The sequence below is a fragment of the Pleurodeles waltl genome, chromosome 8 (genome assembly GCF_031143425.1).
Source record: "Pleurodeles waltl isolate 20211129_DDA chromosome 8, aPleWal1.hap1.20221129, whole genome shotgun sequence".
Lineage (NCBI taxonomy): Eukaryota > Metazoa > Chordata > Amphibia > Caudata > Salamandridae > Pleurodeles > Pleurodeles waltl.
Window position 1 is genome coordinate 62,633,024 of NC_090447.1, and position 20,363 is coordinate 62,653,386.

At 46.1% G+C, this 20,363-nt stretch overlaps 1 protein-coding gene across 1 annotated transcript; it reads right to left on the reverse strand.

Annotated features, from left to right (window-relative positions):
• Positions 1-450: 450 nt before the first annotated feature.
• LOC138249446 (olfactory receptor 51G2-like) lies at positions 451-1,460 on the reverse strand. Its single transcript, XM_069203406.1, has one exon. The coding sequence runs from the start codon at positions 1,458-1,460 to the stop codon at positions 525-527; it is 936 nt and encodes a 311-aa protein (XP_069059507.1). The 3' UTR covers positions 451-524.
• Positions 1,461-20,363: the final 18,903 nt, after the last annotated feature.

A 20,363-nucleotide genomic window follows, 5' to 3' on the forward strand; every position in this document is an offset into this window, starting at 1 on the left:
GGCCACAAGGGAGCCCCTGCATTGTCAATGCCCATGGCATTGGCAGTGCTGGGGTACCCCTGCCCAGCACCCTTGAAATGCCCACTCTCTGCTGTACAGACAGTGTGCATTTCCAGGTTGCTGGAGCACCCTGCATGCTGCAGCACTGCCGCTGGGTGAATTATGAGCCAGGATCAATGCTGATGCACCTTTCCCACTGGCCTGAGGGGCGGAAACCATGGAAAGGTCTGGATATGCCTGACAAGTTCCACTGCTTTAACACAAATATTCTGGATTTCCTGAATGAAATCAGTAATTCAGCGAGTAATGAAAGGAGACACATTTAGAGAAGAATTCACAGTCTTTGGCTCTCCAAGTGGCTACATAATTTAGTTTCTACTGATGATGTGTCCATCTGCTTATAGATGTATATAGAGCACCTAGCTGAGATCAATGAACATTGAGTTATTAGAGCATAACAATGCAAGGCTAAGATGGTTCAAGATGATGTACATAGCCATGAAAGGATCCCAATGTTTCACGCTTCATGCCCCAAACTTTGTGCGGATGGAGGAACGGATCTGTTTGGTTTTTATACTGTAGATCATTGGGTTCAAAGCTGGTGGTACTACAAGCAAAAGGCCACCCAACAGGAATCGTGCAAGAATTGAATCCTTCTGTGCATACCTGCTGACCAATGACAACGTGATCAGTGGGATGTAAAACAGCAGAACAACACAGATGTGGCTAACACAGGTGTTGAGTACCTTCAAGCGTTCCACTTGCTTTGCTGTGACAAGAACAGTCTTCACAATCAGCACATATGAAAGCAGGATAAGCACTGCATCAATGGGATATGTGGTAAGTACTACGGTCAGGCTGTATGTACTAGTAATGGTAGGGTCCGCGCATGCCAGCTTCATGACATCCGTTTGGTAGCAGAAGGCATATGAGAGAGCCTGTTTATCACAGTATGGAAGAATTTTTAACAAAAACGGTATAGGGAAATGAAGGCAGAAACATCTTATTAGAGCCACCACTGCTATCTTGGAAATGATGGGGTGCAATATTGACGCGTATCTCAGAGGGTTACAAATGGCTACATAGCGGTCAAAGGCCATTGCCACCAAAATGGATGATTCCATGGCACAAAGGGTATGTATAAAGAAGAGCTGAGTCAAACAGGCATAGAAGTGGATTTTCCTGGACTCAAATAAGAAGACGTTGAGCGTTGTGGATAATGTAGCAAGAGTCAAGCAAATATCAGTTATGGCAAGCATAGAAAGAAAAAGGTACATGGGCTCTCTGAGTTGCTTGTCTACTCTTATGATATACAAAATGATCCAGTTTCCCAGAATGGAGAGAAGATACAAGAAACAAAGAGGAAGAGACAGCCACAGGTTCACAAGGTTTGCAGCATCTGCCCCAGGAAATCCAGCCAGTCTGAGCCATAGATGATTAATGTCGCTGGAATTAACCATTGACACGATGTTCTGAGGGATCTGTGGTTTTAAATGTGTAGAATATACAATTAGTCAAAACAACCTGTATCTTGTATCAGTAAACAATAACATTTAATACTTATGAAAATGGTTATTTACGCCTAGCCATGCCATGTACGTTTAGTGCTGGAACAGCTAAAGAAACACTGCCTAATGTAACATTAATTCTAAAATACAGAGTCAAAGTTTCTACTTTGGTTTGTTTAGCAATGTTTGTAAATTTCCTGTACAAAACATGGAAGTAGCAAAGAAACGTTTCAGTGAATTGTATTACAACTTTACCTGCATCATATTGTCCTTCCTAGTAGCAAGGCAGATAACAAAAGTAACCAATCAATGGCAGGATTCTGCAGTCCAATAATAAACCAGTAAGATTCCTCCAACCCAAACAACTCATATTGCAAATCATTTTCAGTACTGATGTGACACTTGATCTTCATCATCAGATGTCTACTTCAGTAATGCTGTGGGAGCTATACACACATGAATAAATCTACATGTGTAAAGTTACTGTTCCACATTTGAGAAACTTCTCTACTTTGGCTTTTCATAATTTACAACTGTAGACCTATTCAAAAGAGTAGACTTACCTATCTACACCCTCTGAAATAGGGAATGGAGTCAGTAAAGCATTTTTGACGGCAAAGTTGCTATGAATAGTGGCTTTACAACCATGTTTGAAGTTCTAGACACTTGGCAGACTTCTACAATCACAGAAGATATCTCCTTATCATAATGTTTAGGGGACATTAATAGAAGTTTATTGAAGTTTTTGGTATATTAAATTTTATTGTTAAATAATTGTATATCTTTTTAAAGTATTTGCTTAAAAATATTACTCTACTAGTAACTAAATTTTAAATACAATTTCAATAAATGTAAATATATTAAAATAATTAAAACTATTATAAAACGTTTTTGTTTACACATATTAAACCCACTTAAAGTTAAATGGTTATATTTATTTAAGTATTAAAAGTTACTGAGCATTGTTTATTAAATGAATGTAATATAATTATTTGAAAAAATAAAGCTACATATAATTTTGAATTGATAAGATGCCATTAAACTATTTAAATTAAATTATTATTTATTGCTAATTTATATATTCTTTTAAGCACTAAAATTATTCTACATATATTTCCTATGGGTTTTATTCCCTACCTCTATTATTTTCAATGAGAGTGTTCAGTATTTGTGAGTGGTCATGGGTGGTGCTGGACTCAAGATCTGAGCTGAAGTACATTTTTGACTGATTTGATTCTTTTAACTGTAGTATCTTTAAACGTGCAGTTGGAGAAGAGGAAGGGGCTTACTCTTTTGTGAGTGGATGTATGCCCCTCCTTAAATCTATCCCTAGCCCTATCTTAATCTCACCTTTTCCCCCCCTATAAACATCCCCCGGACTCATAAATATTCCCACTTGTCCAGCACTCCCTCCTGTCCCTTCCATATTTACTGCTAAAAACGTATACCTATGTGTGTCGTGATTTCTGCATTTGGTGCTGAGATTATTGCACTGAAAAGATAAGACGCAGAGTCCTCATCGCTTATGTTGGTGAATAGCATTTTGTATTACATTAGTAGCACTATTGTATTAGTATTAATGTACTTAAAAATGCAGTTTGTGAATAGGCCTCAAAGTGTTTATTTAGGTTGTCCAGTAGGTGTCACCCTGCCATTTTCTGGCATTCAGCTGTTTCATTGCTATTATATTTGTTTGGTAGTTTTAGATCGTTTACAGCAACTCCATTTCAGGCTGCATGTCAATGCAGGATCTGCTACATTTGATATTTTATGTGACAATTCAGCCATGTTCACATTTCTGGGTTCTCCTATCCGTTGCCAAAGCGTAACATGAATCTTAAATGTGCTCTGTGGTGCAAGGAGTAGGCCCTTTTCGTGCTCTTTGTAATTGTATCTAAGACTAGAGGTAAGAGTACACACCTGGAGAAAAGTGTCAGTAGAGATAGAGAGAACAAAGACTGGGAAATGCTCTTGTACTCCCAACTTCATTTTTCACTACTGCAAGGCCTATGTCTCCTTCAAGATAACATTGGAGCTCCTTAGTACATTTAATAAGCTGTAACTTGTAATTGGGAATAGGTGGACAGTTCGAGTTTGATTTCTAAAGAATTGTAATTAAATGCCTTCTTTAAAGGTAAAGTCAGATTTATAGTCACAAATATGAAAGTGGCACTTTTAGAAAGCTGTCATGTTCTTATCTTAGCCATTTGGTATTGCCATCTGTTTCTGGGTCACATGACTAAGCATATCTCACAGTTGGTCCTTCTGTATTGCTCCCAGACAGTGAGGCAAGAGGAAACCAGGTGTTGGCAGGATGGACCACTCTGAGTTAACAAGAGGGAGGAACAGTCACTTACTACACTTACTACAATTGCACATCACAAAAGCTCTGCCCAAACACTCTCACAAAGAGGTTGACACTAGTCTATCGTGACCACAGACAAGCTGGGACCAGGACAGAGAGGAAGGGGATATCTGATACCTCAGGGAAGTGAAAACCTCTAGAAGTAGAAATGCCTCCAACTTCAAAATGGCACCAATTACAAATATTAGACCTCAGACCCCAACGTTCTAAACCAGCTCTAAACCTGTCGACTGTGTCAGGAAGAAGGACTGTTGTGCTGCTGAAAGGACTGCCACTCTGTTGGATTGCTGCTCTGAAGAACTGCTGCCCTGCTGTCCTCTATGCCTGGGTGAGAAAGAGTGGACCTGCATCTCTGAACCCATAACCGCACAGTGACTCCAAAGGCTAGTTTGGATGGCCTCCTGATAAAAGCCTCAGGGACATATCAGGCTTTCAACCACCACGACACCAGCACCTGGAATATGCCATCTGTGATTTCTGCACTCCCAAGTGGTGACACCCGAGTCCTGGACACTTGAAAGTGGGGCTGAAGGTGCTCTGTGAGCCCACTGTTGACCCAGCAGAACAGATGCATTTCCTCTGCTGCATGGTACAACCCAGTGCAAAACTAACATATCGCCTCTGCTGTGTAAACTTTCCTGGCACCAGGGATCCACATCATGTCACAGCCCAGTCAGCTTGAACTTGTGACTTAGTCCTGATCTGGGTTACCAGATGAACACGGTTGGTGCTTTGTGCTTTTTTTGCACTATTTTCTCTGAACTTTCAAAAAGTACATGCCTCCAGTTTAACCAATTGGATTTCTTGTCATTTTGGTCTTGATATACTTTATTCAAATTTACTAAATTTTTCTAAATTGGTGTGGAAACGTTCTTGTATGTGTTTTCACTTTATTACTAGTAGAAGTGTTGCATGAATACTTTACACATTGCTTCTAAATAAAGCTGACTGCTCTGTGCCTAGGTACCAGAGTGTTGATCATAGTTTAATTTTGGGTTGGCTTGTGCCTCACCCTGACAAGAAATGTGGTTGCTGCTTGGGAAGAGTTTCACCACCCTCAACTAGTAACACAATTTCTCACAGTGTTTTAATCCAAGAACAGAAGTTGATGAATATTAAATTCTTTAGCTGTCTGGCTGTCTATTTGGAATCCTCTAAACCCCCTCCTCCACAAAGACAACACCATGCAGATATTACATAGACAATTCAATAGAATAAATTGTATCTCTACACTTTTTGGTTCGGTTTATAATCGCCTAAGTGATGTTGCAGTAGCTCTCTCTACTGGTCTATCAGTCCACTGCAGCTAAAGCCCAGATTTGTGGAACAGTATCTGAAAAAGTCCCTTTCATTGGAGATTAGAATCCAGCTCTATGTGTGGGCACTCTTTTGGCTGCATACAGACCTAATTCCAAGCCAGTGAAAATTCTTATCCTCCAACTCAGCACTCCCACACACTATTCTCTCTCACTTGTGGCAGAGGCACATAGACTCCAAATTGACCCCATTGAACTCGCTCCTGAATTGTTTCTCTATTGTCTGGAGGGCATCTATAGCAATCTCTCTACTATATTGAAAGTGGCTCTTTGCCGATGTGGAATTATTGTTTCTCAGATCATTCAATACAAGTTCTTCATCACTTGTACGCTAACTTGCAGCAGTAAGAAATGTCCGACCACTAGGTTTTTTTTCTGAATCACTGTGTTTTTTGGTGTCATAGCAGTATGAGTCAGCCTTTGTGGGAAAGCTTGGGAGTACTACTTCAAGGCCTCTGATTAATACTTTATGTCCATAATCAATCTATGCTGCAAGCAATTTCAACAATTTAAAGTTCGCTAAAACATTTGTGGCCTGTGCCTTCTGCCTCTGGAAAAGGAATAACGGTCACTTTTCACTGAATAACAACTGTATCATGTGAGTCAAGTATGCTTGGTGGAAATTTCTGTTTCTTCAGAGGAGCTGACAAGTGACCAGTATTTTTAATGCATCCATTCAGCAAAGTATTTTGTGTTTGAAAAATTTACTTCCAAAGTAGAAGTTTGTTTCTGAAATAATAATACTAATTCTGCTAACTTTGGTTTGGGATACGATAGAGAGATGATTAAAGAATCAACTACTATTTTTGATACTTACTAAAAATCCAATTATCTTATTAAGTTAGACATTTAATAAATATACTGGAAAAGTAAATTTTAAAACACTACACCCTGTTGAGCCTTCACTAGGCAAATTGGCATTAGACTGGCACCAGCTAGTCCCTGTTAGCTTCCCCTTAATGAGATGTGAAAATTTCCCTCACAGCACAAATAATGGCTTAGGCATTTTATCAGGAAGACCTGTATATTAGGCTATATGACTAATTTAAGCTTAGGAAGAGCAGCTGCTGATGGTTCAGGGACTACATTAACTTGAAAAGGGACCAGGATGAGTACTTCACATTTACAGTTAAGTATAAAGGGAGACTTGGGGAAGAGAAGCTGTTGTTCATTGACCTATTTATACCAGGCTTGGTGCCAATCCAGTGAGAGGGGAAGTGGTCCCACAGCCATTTTGGTGTAGTTCAGGAGGATGTAACTGCTCATGTTCATACGCACACCCCTAGCTGGAACACCCAAAAGCTGCAAGGGCAGAAAGATGCTACCATTTTTTTTTTTACTCAGAATAGTGGCTTTGTTTGCCACAAAGCAAACAGGATGTGCAGCAGAATTGAAAGAGTTGCCACTAGATACTTTTTCTCCACCTGTTAGAGTATCCAGGAGTTACCCACACCCACTGGCTAGCAATTCCTACAAAAGTGGTACCTCATCCAAACCTCATTAGAACTCTTTGTGGATGTGTGGAAGAATGAAAGAGGACTGGACCGGTTACCCGTGTCCTGGATAGAGACCTGCGTGGCTTGACTTGCTCATAGGACCTAGGACTGGGAAATGGACTAAAATGTCAGTTGTCTGACCTCCTCTTTGGCTACAGGGACATACCAGGCTACAGGAGGCCTTTTTGCAGGAGTGCCCAATTGACCTGCTGGAGTGGTCCCTGCTGGTGCCTTCTACTGAAATGAGGACTAGCTCCTAAGTGATGTATTTGAGGTCATGGGAGCTTTATAAGAGACCAATAGGAACTGCACCAGAAATTCTAAAAAGTTAAGACTTCCAAATGTGTTGCACTTTCAAGACCTCTGAAGTATCAGTGGAACCTCGCAGCAAAAGAGTCCAATTTTAAGAGGACTTTGTCAGATATAGTTTGAGGCTTGCTGGAGGATTTCACACTTTATAAAAAAATACTAAGGGGCACATATACTAACTTTTTGTGTGGTGGATGTGCCACTTTATTTGTACAACCACCAGGCAAATGTTATTTCTCACTTACAAAGCCACGCAAATCAGATTTGTGTGGCTTTGTATGTGCCTTGTGTTACTTTGCATTTGGGAGATATTACATTGGTAGAGCCTGGGTGTTTCTGTATTTGGATTTGGGCATATTCTCAACTTTACAAACACTTGTTGCCCTGGGGATACGACAAAATTCAACACCTCCCTGAACTAGACTTAACAAGATGGACTTATTTCTCCTTGTTACTTCCTCTTTCTCTGCATACTGCATTGTTTAGCATACACAGAAAGAGCAAAAAGCATTGTAAGGATTTTTCTTGTGCAAGAAGATATCCTTTCCTGAAAGAAAAAACATTCTGCCCTTAACACAGGCATCTTTGCATCATGGTGTCAGGGTGACTGTGTTGGCACTAGACAGCCAAAAGTGTGCCAGTGCAGAGGGAGAGCTGAAGAGTGTCATATCTTAATAGATATGGCACTTTCGAACGGTATCTTAGTATGTATGGTGCTTTTCAGCTCTCTACCATTCACACAACTGAGCACAGAAACTTGCCTTACTACGCAAATTGTAAGCAAATATCTCCCTAAGTCTGAAGATAGAACTCTCCACCTTGTGAAGACTACAAAAGTATCCAACCAACAAGTGTACTTTGACAGACACAAAATTCGAACTTTCCCACTCTGAGCTTTAGCTGCCAAAACCAATAACTTCAGTGGGACCTCATCCAAAGGTGCCAGCTTCAAGAGTACCTCACCAGGTACAGCCTGCAACGTGTCCCACAACAGGATTTCGACTTCCACTCCAGGGACTAAGTCAGAAGGTAAAATCTTTGACTGGCATGACTCACTTAAAGCATCCAACCTCTGCTCCATCATGGTCTACCTGAAATCTCATTTAGGTCCACGTCAACTGCAAACAGTGACTTCTGATTTGAACAGTAATTTTTCTTGTTTGCTTTTGTTCTTAAACTTTAAAAAAATCATGCCTCTGATTCACCGGTTTAGTCCTTTTTATGTCATTGTTCTTTTTCATATTTTCTCTATTTGTACAAAGTGGTTTTGGGATTATTATAATGTTTTGTCTTTGGTATTTTTGGGGTTCTGTTAATCTTTTACAGACGTTACCTGATGTTAAATCTGTGTTCTGTGTGCCATAGGTAGAAGATGGTGATCCCCAGTTTATTTATGTGAACGTATGTGATGGGCCTAGCAAAATTTTATACTGATCACTTAGGAGGGATTCACATCCTCCCCAACTAATAACCAATTTTCTTACATCTTTCATATGTCTCCAGCAGGCAGTCCCCATTTAGCTGCATTATGCATCCAAACATCATCTTGAAAGAAACCTTTTGGTGAAAAATAAAAAGCAGTTGGCCCTCAAACACACCAATGAAACTCTTGACCAAATAGTAGTAAAATAGTTAAAAAATGTGCAACCTACTAGAAATACTCTTGATACTAATTAATCATATCTTTGGTATGCTGGTTTCATAACAATACCAGAAGATATATAGCATTGTTGAAGCCAAAAGATGAGGTGGAATCAAACTCAAAGAATTTACCTGCAAGCAAAAAACAGTCACTCTCTTTTCTTTCTTCAAGCCTGTGGTAACACGATCCAATGTGAAGCTGAACAGCTTCATTGTCACATCGGTGAAGAAGTGACTGCGAGACAATGTCTCCACTCTCTTGGAATAAGTGCTTGGGGTGACATTTGTACCTGCAGACTCTAGTGCAGAAAAAAATAACTTTTGATGAATTTAAACATGTTGTGGATACACCTAATGCCAGCATGACTTAAAAACATTTTACCTGCTTAACAAACCCAACTCAAGTTTTAACACTCAAATTCAAAATTGAAAACACTTTGTTGTACCCATAGACTAGGTTGGATCATACAATAATTCCTCTACACTTTTCAAATTTGCTGCAATATCCACACATTTATAACATCTTCAGTTTTCTCTGTCACTTGAAATATGTAAGGGGGGATGTAGGAAAGTTCTCCTTTTAGCCCAGGTCACCCTCAAACCTTTTAGACAGATACTGGTGGTTATTGACACTTGGCTGTACCCTGGGTACTGCTAACCAGTCCCAGGGCCAGTACTCTGATGTAAAATGATTATACAAATTAGGCTAATTATAATTGCCAGTATCAACCTACCTATAAGTCCCTAGTATATGGTAGGGCATGTAGGTTTAAGGACCCCAGCACAGGTAGTACACCCATAGGTGCACTGCTGAGTTACCCAGTATCAGTTTAAAGTCAGGACTGCATTGCTGGCTGCTTTTAAATTAAAGTTACCTTCAACATTGACTTTGGAATTAAAAGTACTTCCAAAGTCTTAAACTACCTTATTTTTATATATATGTCACTTCTAAGTTGTGCCCTAGGTGCCCCCAGGGTTGGATGCAGTTTAGCTACAAGCATGGACCTTATAGAATATGTTTTATAAGCCCTGGTGAGGGGAAAATAGCTACATTTGTTTTCTCTCATTGCAGTGAATGGGCCCCATAGGCTAACATGGCAACACTTTATTTTTAATTAATAAAGTCCCAAAAGGAGTTAAATATTTTAAGTTTGGTATCAAATGGATTGCTATAGTAAATCCAACAACATGTCGCTAACCAGTCCCAGGGCCAGTACTCTGATCTAAAATGATTATACAAATTAGGCTAATTATAATTGCGAGTATCAACCTACCTATAAGTCCCTAGTATATGGTAGGGCATGTAGGTTTAAGGACCCCAGCACAGGTAGTACACCCATAGGTGCACTGCTGAGTTACCCAGTATCATTTTAAAGTCAGGACTGCATTGCTGGCTGCTTTTAAATTAAAGTTACCTTCAACATCGACTTTGGAATTAAAAGTACTTCCAAAGTCTTAAACTACCTTATGTTTATATATATGTCACTTCTAAGTTGTGCCCTAGGTGCCCCCAGGGTTGGATGCAGTTTAGCTACAAGCATGGATCTTATAGAAAATGTTTTATAAGCCCTGATGAGGGGAAAATAGCTACATTTGTTTTCCCTCATTGCAGTGAATGGGACCCATAGGCTAACATGATAACACTTTATTTTTAATTAATAAAGTCCCAAAAGCAGTTAAATATTTTAAGTTTGGTATCAAATGGATTGCTATAGTAAATCCAACAACATGTCGCTGTTGAATTTAATATAACTAGTTCAGGAAAAGAGTTTTACAACTCTACCTGAAAGTTGCCAACTTCAGCCCTCTAGAGCCCTTCTCTGATTGGCCGGCCTCTGGCCGCCTAGCATGACTGCCTTGATGAGGTGTGAAGTGGCCTGGGCTGAAGTGGGGGGAGAACTGCCTCAGCAGATGGTGAAACAGGATGGGGGGAGAGCAGCCAAACTGGACTTCAAAGGAGGGAAGGACATTAGGGGCAGCTCTGGACTCATTTCCTGCAAACCAAGACAGCCAGGTGCCTACCCCTGATTAGATTAGGAGAGGGCTGGAGAGGGGTGTGTTAAGGAAACTTAGCCACACCAGTGGGTGAGCGGCTCAGCCAGACCTAATCTCCCAAACTGAATTTCTGCCATTTTGCATTTTTGAGGAATGTTGCTCCCTGGGATTGATTTTTGCCACACTTCCCAGGAAGTGGTCATCCAAGAAGGTGGTGGCCTGTACATGATTGGTCAAAAGGCCCCCTTTGCTTTTCCCCAATGGCGCAAGGATAAATATGGCAGAGCTGCACCCACACCCTGATCTCTTCCAGGAACATGACAAGAAGAAGAAGAAGGACTACCCTGCTGAACCCCTGACCTATACCTGGACACTGCACTCTGAAAGACTGCAACAGCTGCACACTTGGGCTTTACCAAAAAAAGTACTTTGCCTGGATTCAACTGGTTCAAGAAGGGCCTCCCTGTTTCCTACAGGTAGAAAATAGCTAGCCAGCATCCCCTGCATTAAAACCTGCCAAAACTGACCAGCTGATCACTGTCTAGCGGTCATTTTTGGATTTGAGCTAGGTGCATTCTGGGAGTTGGTGTCCTAGCCCGCAAGGAGCAATTCAGAGCTCCTGGAACCTTGGAATGAGTTGTGGACTCCTAAAGGACCTTCAAAGACCTTCTGGAAGAAGATACAGAAGTTTCAAGAAGATTGAAGAACTTTTCGGAAAAAAAACTCTGTAAAGGGGCTGATCCAAAATCATGAGTGATGATGGCTTACATCGACTATGACCCAGCCTGACTTGCAGGTTTATCCTGCTGAAAAGCGCCAGAGCGTCAGACTTCCAGGATTTCCTTGGGGGCTCCTGGAAAGGCAATCCAACGTTGTCGCCTCAAAATCAGCTTGCTGTGGAGGGTCGCCCAATGCCAGAGAGAAAAAGCTCCAAAAAAGTGGCAAAGTCCGACCATAAAAAGTTGACCGTGGCTTCTGTGCAGCATATAAGAGGAGGGAACCGGGGAGGTCGGATCCAATTTCAAGTTCAGCCTGGACAAAGATTTCCATCACGAAAAATCATCTAAGTCCATCCGTAGAATTCTTCCCTGAGGTCTCCTGCGATGCGTATCAGTAGATGGCTCCAGGGAGGTTGGATCCAATCCGCGACTTTGTTCCTGTTAGAAATTTATCCTGAAAAAATAATAAGGCCCTCATTACAACCCTGGCGGTAAATCCCGCTTACCTCCGTGCCAACATACGGTGGCGGCGGCGGAAATCCGCTACAGGTATTACAACCCACATCTCGGAATCTGCCACAATACAGACACCCACACAAGTCTGACACACCAAAGGTCAGTGATAAACTGGCGATACCAAAACCTAGAACGTCACGCCAACAAGAATACGCCCACACTATCAAGACCCACCAATCAACACAGCGGTCTTGCCCCGCGTTAATCAATTGGTGGTACATACCGCTGCGCTCAAAATACACACACACACTTACAAAACACAACCACATTGGACAATTCGAAATACACACACCTGATACACATACACACACCACACCCACATACTCACACCACTATAAAACACACACCCACATTACCCACAAAAACTTACAACGCCATTTTTAAAAAAAGCAGAGAGAGAGAGAATAGCAAACACAACACCAGCATCCACAGGCACACAACAACATAACTCATACAACATCCACGCACCTCAAACAACATACCCCAACACAACACAACACACAGCACAACAAACATCACCTCACACATCACCCACACCACACTATGGCACCTCTAAGACACCCCAGGTTTTCTGAGGAGGAGCTCAGGGTCATGGTGGAGGAAATCATCCGGGTAGAGCCACAGCTGTTCGGATCACAGGTGCAGCAGACGTCCATTGCTAGGAAGATGGAGCTATGGCAGAGAATCGTCGACAAGGTCAATGCAGTGGGACAGCATCCAAGAACACTGGATGACATCAGGAAGAGCTGGAACGACCTACGGGGGAAGGTGCATTCAGTGGTATCCAGACACCAGATTGCTGTACAGAGGACTGGCAGTGGACCCCCACCGTCTCCCCCACAACTAACAACATGGGAGGAGCAAGTCTTGGCAATACTGCACCCTGAGGGCCTCGCAGGAGTAGCAGGAGAAATGGATTCTGGTAAGTCAAATCTTTACTACTATATCCCCCACACTCTACCTGCATGCCATGACATACCCCCACCCACCCCCTCTCAGCCATCACTTCAACACCTCACATATGCCCCACTATCACAACCCACACATCCCAATACCAAGCCCTGCATGCAAGACCAAAGCATGGACACCCATTGGCAAAGCATGTCCAGTACAGATACCCACACAGACGCCAAAACACTAATCACACAAGGGCAAACACAATAATGAAAGCACAGGAGTAGAGGGTAACTCACCCAATGCACAAGAGGGCACACACAGATACTAAAACTCTGCATTTCCACCCCAATAGGACTCATACCCAACGTCACCGGACAGGAGGTGCCAGACATATCCAGTCCCCCCACAGAAGAGGCCCACAGTGATGACAGCAGCTCTGCACACCTGGATCAAGATGACCAGCCCTGCCCATCAGGGACCTCGGGACAGTTGGTTCCCCTGCCACAGTCACAAGCCACCACAGACCCTCCACCCTCAGGAAACACCACCACAGCACCCACCCAGCGAGCCCATGTCACTGTCCCCAGGACACATCAATCAGCAGTGTGTCCACCACTAAAGGGACCCCAGGCAATCCCACAAACACAGGACAATCAGGGACCTGGGGTCAGTGGCAGTGGGCACACGGTTCAGGGGACAGAGGCACAGGACAACAGGGAAGCTGGGAGGACTGCTGTGCGACAGGGGGGGACAGGCCCAGGGAACCCACTCTCCACGAGGCACTCTCCAACATCATGGGAGCATACCACCATTCCCAGGAGACCATGGGCACGGTACTGGCCAAGTTTCAGGAGACCCAGCGGATGCAGGAGGAACACTACCTTGGGATCAGGGAGTTCTTGAAGTCCATTAACACCACCCTGGTCACCATTGCAGGGGTGCTGGCAGACCTGGCCAACACCATGAGGGACAATGTGGCACACAAACAGGCCCCTGACACTAGCCTGGACGATGAACAGCCCTGCCGGCGCTAGTGGACAGGAGGCACCTCCACAGGACAAACAGGCCACCAGCACCCCACCCCCTGCAGAAGGAGAACCACCTTGCAAACGGTCCCTAAGATCCAGGAACAGGACAGAAAACATTGCCAAGACCCCCACCAGGAAATAAGACCCTCCTAATTGTCACCCTTCTGTCCCACTTTGTCACCCTGTCCACCTTAAACTGCCATTGCTCCACTTCCTATGCCCCCATGGACAATGCACCTGTGAGACCAAGAAACTGAACTCTACCATAGACATTCCTCCACTATCACCCCAGCCTATTGCACACCCCGCCACTTATTAGCACAGAAATAAACACCCTTGAATCACAAATCAATCTGGAGTCAGTCTGTACTTTCAGAAATGTGTAATTGCAACCTCTCTGAAATATAGCAATGTCAATGTTCATGTTTACATACCAAGGTTACACAGTTGTTGTGCAGCAGTAAACATAGCAGAGGGCACAAAGTGGGACCCAGATTTGTGAAATGGAAAGGCAAAGTGAAATGTCAAGGTCCATACACAGAGGTAAAAAGGCAGATCTATCATAAGTCCTGCAGTAGTATGAGATGTGTGAAGCAGTGCCATCCTCTTACCTGTGTCTCACTGGAAGTATTGCATGATGATGTTGTTCAGTTGTCTATATCTTCTTCTTCTGCCTCCTCTTCTTCACTGTCCACAGGCTCCACAGCTGCCACAACACCAGCATCAGGCCCATCCTCCTGCAGAAAAGGCACCTGGCATCACAAAGCCAGGTTGTGCAACATGACACTGTGATCTGGTACACCTCCTTCGGTGAGTAGTATAGGGAGCCACCAGAATCTGGCCTTCAGGAGGCCGAAGGTGCGCTCTATTATCCTCCTAGTTCACCCATGTGCCTCATTGTAGCGTTCCTCTGCCCTTGTCCTGGGATTCCTCACTGGCGTCAGTAGCCATGACAGGTTGGGGTAAGCAGAGTCACCTGCAAAAATCGAGGGACATCTGTTAGACATCCTCCAAACAGTATGGAATCTCCCATACCCAGACACCCAATTAAACTGTGTGGGGACCTTGGGGTCACCTATTAGCCACACACGGTGCCTCTGGTGTTGCCCCATCACATAAGGGATGCTGCTATTCCTCAAAATGTAAGCGTCATGCACTGAGCCAGGATACTTGGCATTCACATGGGAGATGCACTGGTCTGCCAAACACACCATCTGCACATTCATACAATGGTAGCTTTTGCGGTTTCTGTACACCTGTTCATTCCTGCGGGGGGACAAATGCCACATGTCAATCATCATCAATGGCACCAATGATGTTGGGGATATGTCCTAGGGCCTTTCACTGTAGGCAGATCCTCCACCTGAGGGAAAACGATGTAGCTGCGCATGTGTTTCAGCAGGGCAGATAACACTCTGGACAACATGTTAGAGAACATTGGCTGTGACATCCCTGATGCCATGTCCACTGTTGTTTGAAAGGACCCACTTGCCAGGAAATGGAGCACTGACAGGACCTGCACTAGAGGGGGATTCCTGTGGGATGGCGGATAGCTGACATCGGGTTTGGCTACAACTGGGCACACAGTTCCTGGATTGTGGCACGATCAAGTCTGTAAGTGATAATGATGTGTCTGTCTTCCATTGTCGACAGGTCCACCAGGGGTCTGTACACCGGAGGTTGCCACCATCTCATCACCTGCCCCAGCGGACGTGCCCTATGGAGGAGAAAGGTGAGCAGAGTGTCATATACCACATAGGTATCACAAGACTGTTTAGGACAATCGTGAAATTATCTCTATCTGCCTTTGTCTGTCCGTATTCCTGGCTAAAGTAGCTGTGACGCAGTTAGTTGGCCTGCCATGTGGCCCCCTGAAATGGTGGCTGCCTGACCTGTAAGGAGGGACAAGGGGAAATGAGGTAAGTGGGCTGGTGTTTTGCAGCATCGCGGTAGGCGGTCGAAGACCGCTGAGCAATTCAGCATTGCTTATCATTTGTCCTTATGGGTTCCAGGAGCCAATGACGATGTACGCCGGTGTGACGGTATGCACGGCCGCAGACGTGACCACCATTTTCTATCAGTTCTCTCACTTGAAACCTGACCTTCAACAGGAGAGGACCTACACTTCAAGTGCTGCTGTGACCTGCGTCTGGAAGCGACAATGGCTACAGTGTCTGAGAAAGGGCCCCTGCCTTCACTGTGGAGGAGTTGGAGAAACTGGTGGATGGGGTCCTCCCCCAGTACACGCTACTCTACGGTCCTCCAGACAAACAGGTGAGTGAACCGTGTGTATGGTGGATGGGACATGATTGTATGGAGTGTCGTGGATGGAAGAGACAGGGGTGGGACAGGCCAGCATGTGAGGATGGTGAGTGTATGTTTTCCTGAGACCGGGTGGGAGGTTTGTGGCCAATGTGTGAGAAGGACTGTACGGGGGAGTAACATCCTTTTTTACTTCACTATTCCTCTAGGCCATCGCCAAGGGAGTGTGGACCCTGGGAGTCTATCATAGCCGGAGCACCCACTGCCGGAAAAAATGGGAGGACCTGCGCCGCTGGAGCAAGAAGACGGCAGAGGCCCAGCTGGGGATGTCCTCCCAACATGGAAAGGGTGCCCATCGCACCATGACCCCCCTGATGCACCGGATTCTGGCGGTGGCAAATCCGGAGTTGGATGGGCGCTTGAGGGCATCACAGCAGCCACAAAGGGGTGAGTACACTCTCATTCAGCTGACTCTGCGCGCATGACGAAGTGTCTGGGGGGGGGTGGACTGTGGGTTCCCCTAGGCCAGGGCAGACGCACAAAGGTAGATCCATTGACTTGCAGGCTCAGTCCCACTCCAACCCCAAGGTGGTATTTGCCCTCTACACCTAGTCAGGCTCCTATGGGTTCCAGCTGTACATGAAATGGGTCTAGACAGAGTCCCCCATGGCCATGTGCTTTTCCCCTGCACTGTTAGCGCATGACTTAGTGCATAGGGCTGCTCCCTGTGTGTTGTGTCCGCCTACGGTAGTGGTGTTGCAGGCATTGACCATGTGTCTCCTCTGTCTTTCCCCCCTTTTTGTTTTGTCACCATGTCCTTGTGTGTATTAGCATCATCTGGCAAGGGAGCATTGGCACCGGAGCAGCAGGGAGCTGCAACCCACATGGCCCTGGAGGGTGAATTTACGGAGTCAGAAGGCACCAGTGGGACGGAGGGTGAGGAGCCCCTCATCAAGTTTCCTGTGCCTGTTCAACCAGGAGGGTGGGCATCTCCTTCACCCCAGGCACCTCAGGCCCTGCCCCAGTCAGCCCTGCTGCCCTCAGTGAGGAGGCTATCGACCTCCTGAGATCCCTCAGTGTTGGGCAATCAACCATTTTGAATGCCATCCAGGGTGTTGAGAGGCATTTGCAGCAAACAAATGCATACATGGAGGGTATTCATTCTGGTGTGACAGCCCAACAGAGAGCATTTCAGGCTATGGCCTCAGCACTGATGGCAGCCATTGTCCATGTGTCCAGCCTCCAACTTCCTCTACCCAGACCCAATCCCCTTTACCTCAGCCTATCCCAAGCACACCATCAGACCAGCATGCACACTCATCAACACACAAGAGTGGACATGGCAAACAAAAGCACCACACATCCCACAGGCACTCACACAAGCACCATCCCCATGCAGGCACACCAACATCCACTGCCTCGTCTGTGTCCCCCTCCTCCACGTCCTCCTCCTCCCTCCCTGTCTCGTCTCCACTCACACCTGCATGCACTACATCTTCATCGACTACCTCCATCACCAGCACACCCATCACCACACACAGCTCACTTGCAATCACCACCCCCACTACCATTCACACATCCCCTGTGTCCTCTCCCAGTGTGTCTGTGAGCCCTCCTCCAAAACTACACAAACACAGGCACACACCCACCCAACAGCCATCCACCTCACAACAGCCTCCGGCCCATGCACCTTCACCCAAATTCAGCAGACGTACACCTCCTACAGCCACTACCTTTTCCTACACTCCCAAACCCCCTCCATATTCCCGTCCCAGTGTGTCTGAGAAACTCTTCCTGGCTAACATTGACCTCTTCCCTACACCCCCCACCGTCCTTCCCCTAGGGCCAGGATGTCTGGGTCCCAGCCCAGCACCTCAGCCTCCAAATCATCCAGCACTGTGGTCTCAGCAAGTCCGGTCACATCGCAGGCGGCAGCCATCAGGGCTGCCAGTGTGCCACCTAACGAGGCCAAGGATCATCCCATCCCGCCACCTGCCAAGGTACAGAAGGTGCCCACGTGCCGTAGGGAGAAGCCGCACCAACCACCCGGCAAGGGCTCCTCCAAGCCAAAAGGGGACAGTGCCAAGTGACCAGCAGCGACATCAAAGGTGGAAAAGGGACAAAAGGTAAAGGGCAAGTCAGGAAAGGTCACGAAGCCTACGGCTGAGGGACCAGAGTCACCCCTTCTGGCAACCAGAACAGCAACCTGCACGGCGGTGGACACCGCCACCTGCACCGCCACTTGCACATCTGCTGCCTCAGCAACAGTCCCCAGGATCATCCCCAGTGGGCAGCCGTCTGAGGCTGCAGGAGACGTCCTGCTGTGTCCCTCCACAGGTGCTGACACATTCACCACCGCCAGCATCTCCGCCACAGACACCACCGCAACCACCGCCACCAGCCCCGCAACGTGCTCAGACAGTGCCACCACAGCTGACATGGCTATCATCCCCAGCGGGCAGCCGTCCGAGGCTGCAGGAGATGTCCTGCTGTGTCCCTCCGCAGGTGTTGACACATTAACCACTGCCATAATCTCTGCCACAGACACCGCCATAACCACCGCCACCAGCCCCGTGACGTGCTCAGACAGTGACACCACAGCTGACATGGCAATCATCCCCAGTGGCCAGCCGTCTGAGGCTGCAGGAGACGTCCAGGACTCTGCACAGTGTACATGAGGCACGACACCCAGCACTGTTTGCACCTGCAGGTGGCAGGCGAATTCGCAGCAGGGTGGAGTGTGTCTCTGCCTCCATGGAGTATCATGCTACCTGTTCCCAGGAAATCTCGTGGCACACACCCCCAGGTGAGGGAATGGGACCCGCCACACTGCATGTGATGCACTCTGGGCACAATGCCCACTCCAGAACAAGTGGAGAAAAGCATCCATTTGCCCAGTCCTTGGCAGGATGAAGCACTCTGGGCACAATGCCCCCTCCAGAACCAGTGGAGAAAAGCATCCACTACCCCAGTCCTTGGCAGGATGAAGCACTCTGGGCACAATTCCCCCTCCAGCACCAGTGGAGACTGACATCCACTTGAGAGACAGTGGCTTTGCACTCCCCAGGATACAGCAGTGGGCAAACCACCCACTGGAGAGACTTGAGAGACTGTGGCTTTGCACTCCCCAGGATACAGCAGTGGGCAAACCACCCATTGTAGAGACTCCCCAGGACCAAATTGTGGGCATGGAGCCCCCTCGTGGAGCAGTGGAGTTGTCCGTTCATCCGGCTGAGGTGTCCCCCCTCCCACTGAGATGCCTGTTTATTTTCAATCTGATGCCCCAGCAGTGTTCTCTCTGTTTCGAGTCGGGTATCATGGTGGGCTTCGCCCATGCATTTTGGGACCACTGGTCCACAGACAATTATTTTGTTACTATCCATACTTGTGTAGTTGGTGTACATATTTGTACATACTGATGATTTTAATTTTGGCCTATCTGATTTTTCGATGATTACACTTGTTACAATCATTTCATTTGGTCCTTGCGTTATTCCAGGGGGTGACGGGGTGTAAATGTAATGTTGATGCATGTATTTGTGGGTATGGTGTTGTGGGTGGGGGTGGGGGTGTTGCGTTTTCTGTGTGTGTGTGTGTGTGTGTCACTCTCTTTTCCCTCCTCCCCTCCCCTGTGTGCTACGTGCAGTATTCACCATGGTCGTCGCCGGTGTCGTTGCTGCTCCTGATAGAAGAGGAGGTAAACCAACATGGGCAGGACCTGTAACTCAGGCTCCATGGCGTCCTGGTTCCTCGTTGGGTGTTGAGAGGTGAGTGGTTTCCCTTCAAAGTCCTGTTTCCGCCGTGCTTTTGATGGCGTTGATACTGCCCCGGAAAAGCTGGCGGATCTGTGCCTTGTAATACAGTGGGTGGTACATTGTGTTCCGCCTGTCTGTTGGCAGTTACCGCCGCGGTGTTTGTTTCTACTGCCGTGGCGGTCGGAGTGTTAAAGTGGCTGTCTATGTTGGCGGTTTCCGCAATGGTCGTGATTCCATTTTTTTTACCGCCGGTGTGTTGGCGGTATTTCCGCCGCTTTGACACCGACTGCCAGGGTTTTAATGAGGGCCTAAGTGCCTAATTTAAGAGGCCCAAGCTCCAACTTAGCGCTGCCATAGAGTCATTTTTTTACGCTAAGGCAGCGTTAAAGTGGCTTTTTACATGCGCCATATTGCGTCACTTTGTAAGCCCGTGCTAAGAGATTTTCTTGCACCATTTTTTTGGGGCACTTTTAACACCTGCTCCAAGCAGGCATTAAAAGAGGGCATGGCTTTAAATGCAATGGGCCATTATGAACTCAGCAGGAGTAGCGCCACA

What these genes read in the sequence shown, in the direction of transcription:
- LOC138249446 (XM_069203406.1), bottom strand. Translation starts at nt 1,460, where the DNA reads ATGGTTAATTCCAGCGACATTAATCATCTATGGCTCAGACTGGCTGGA.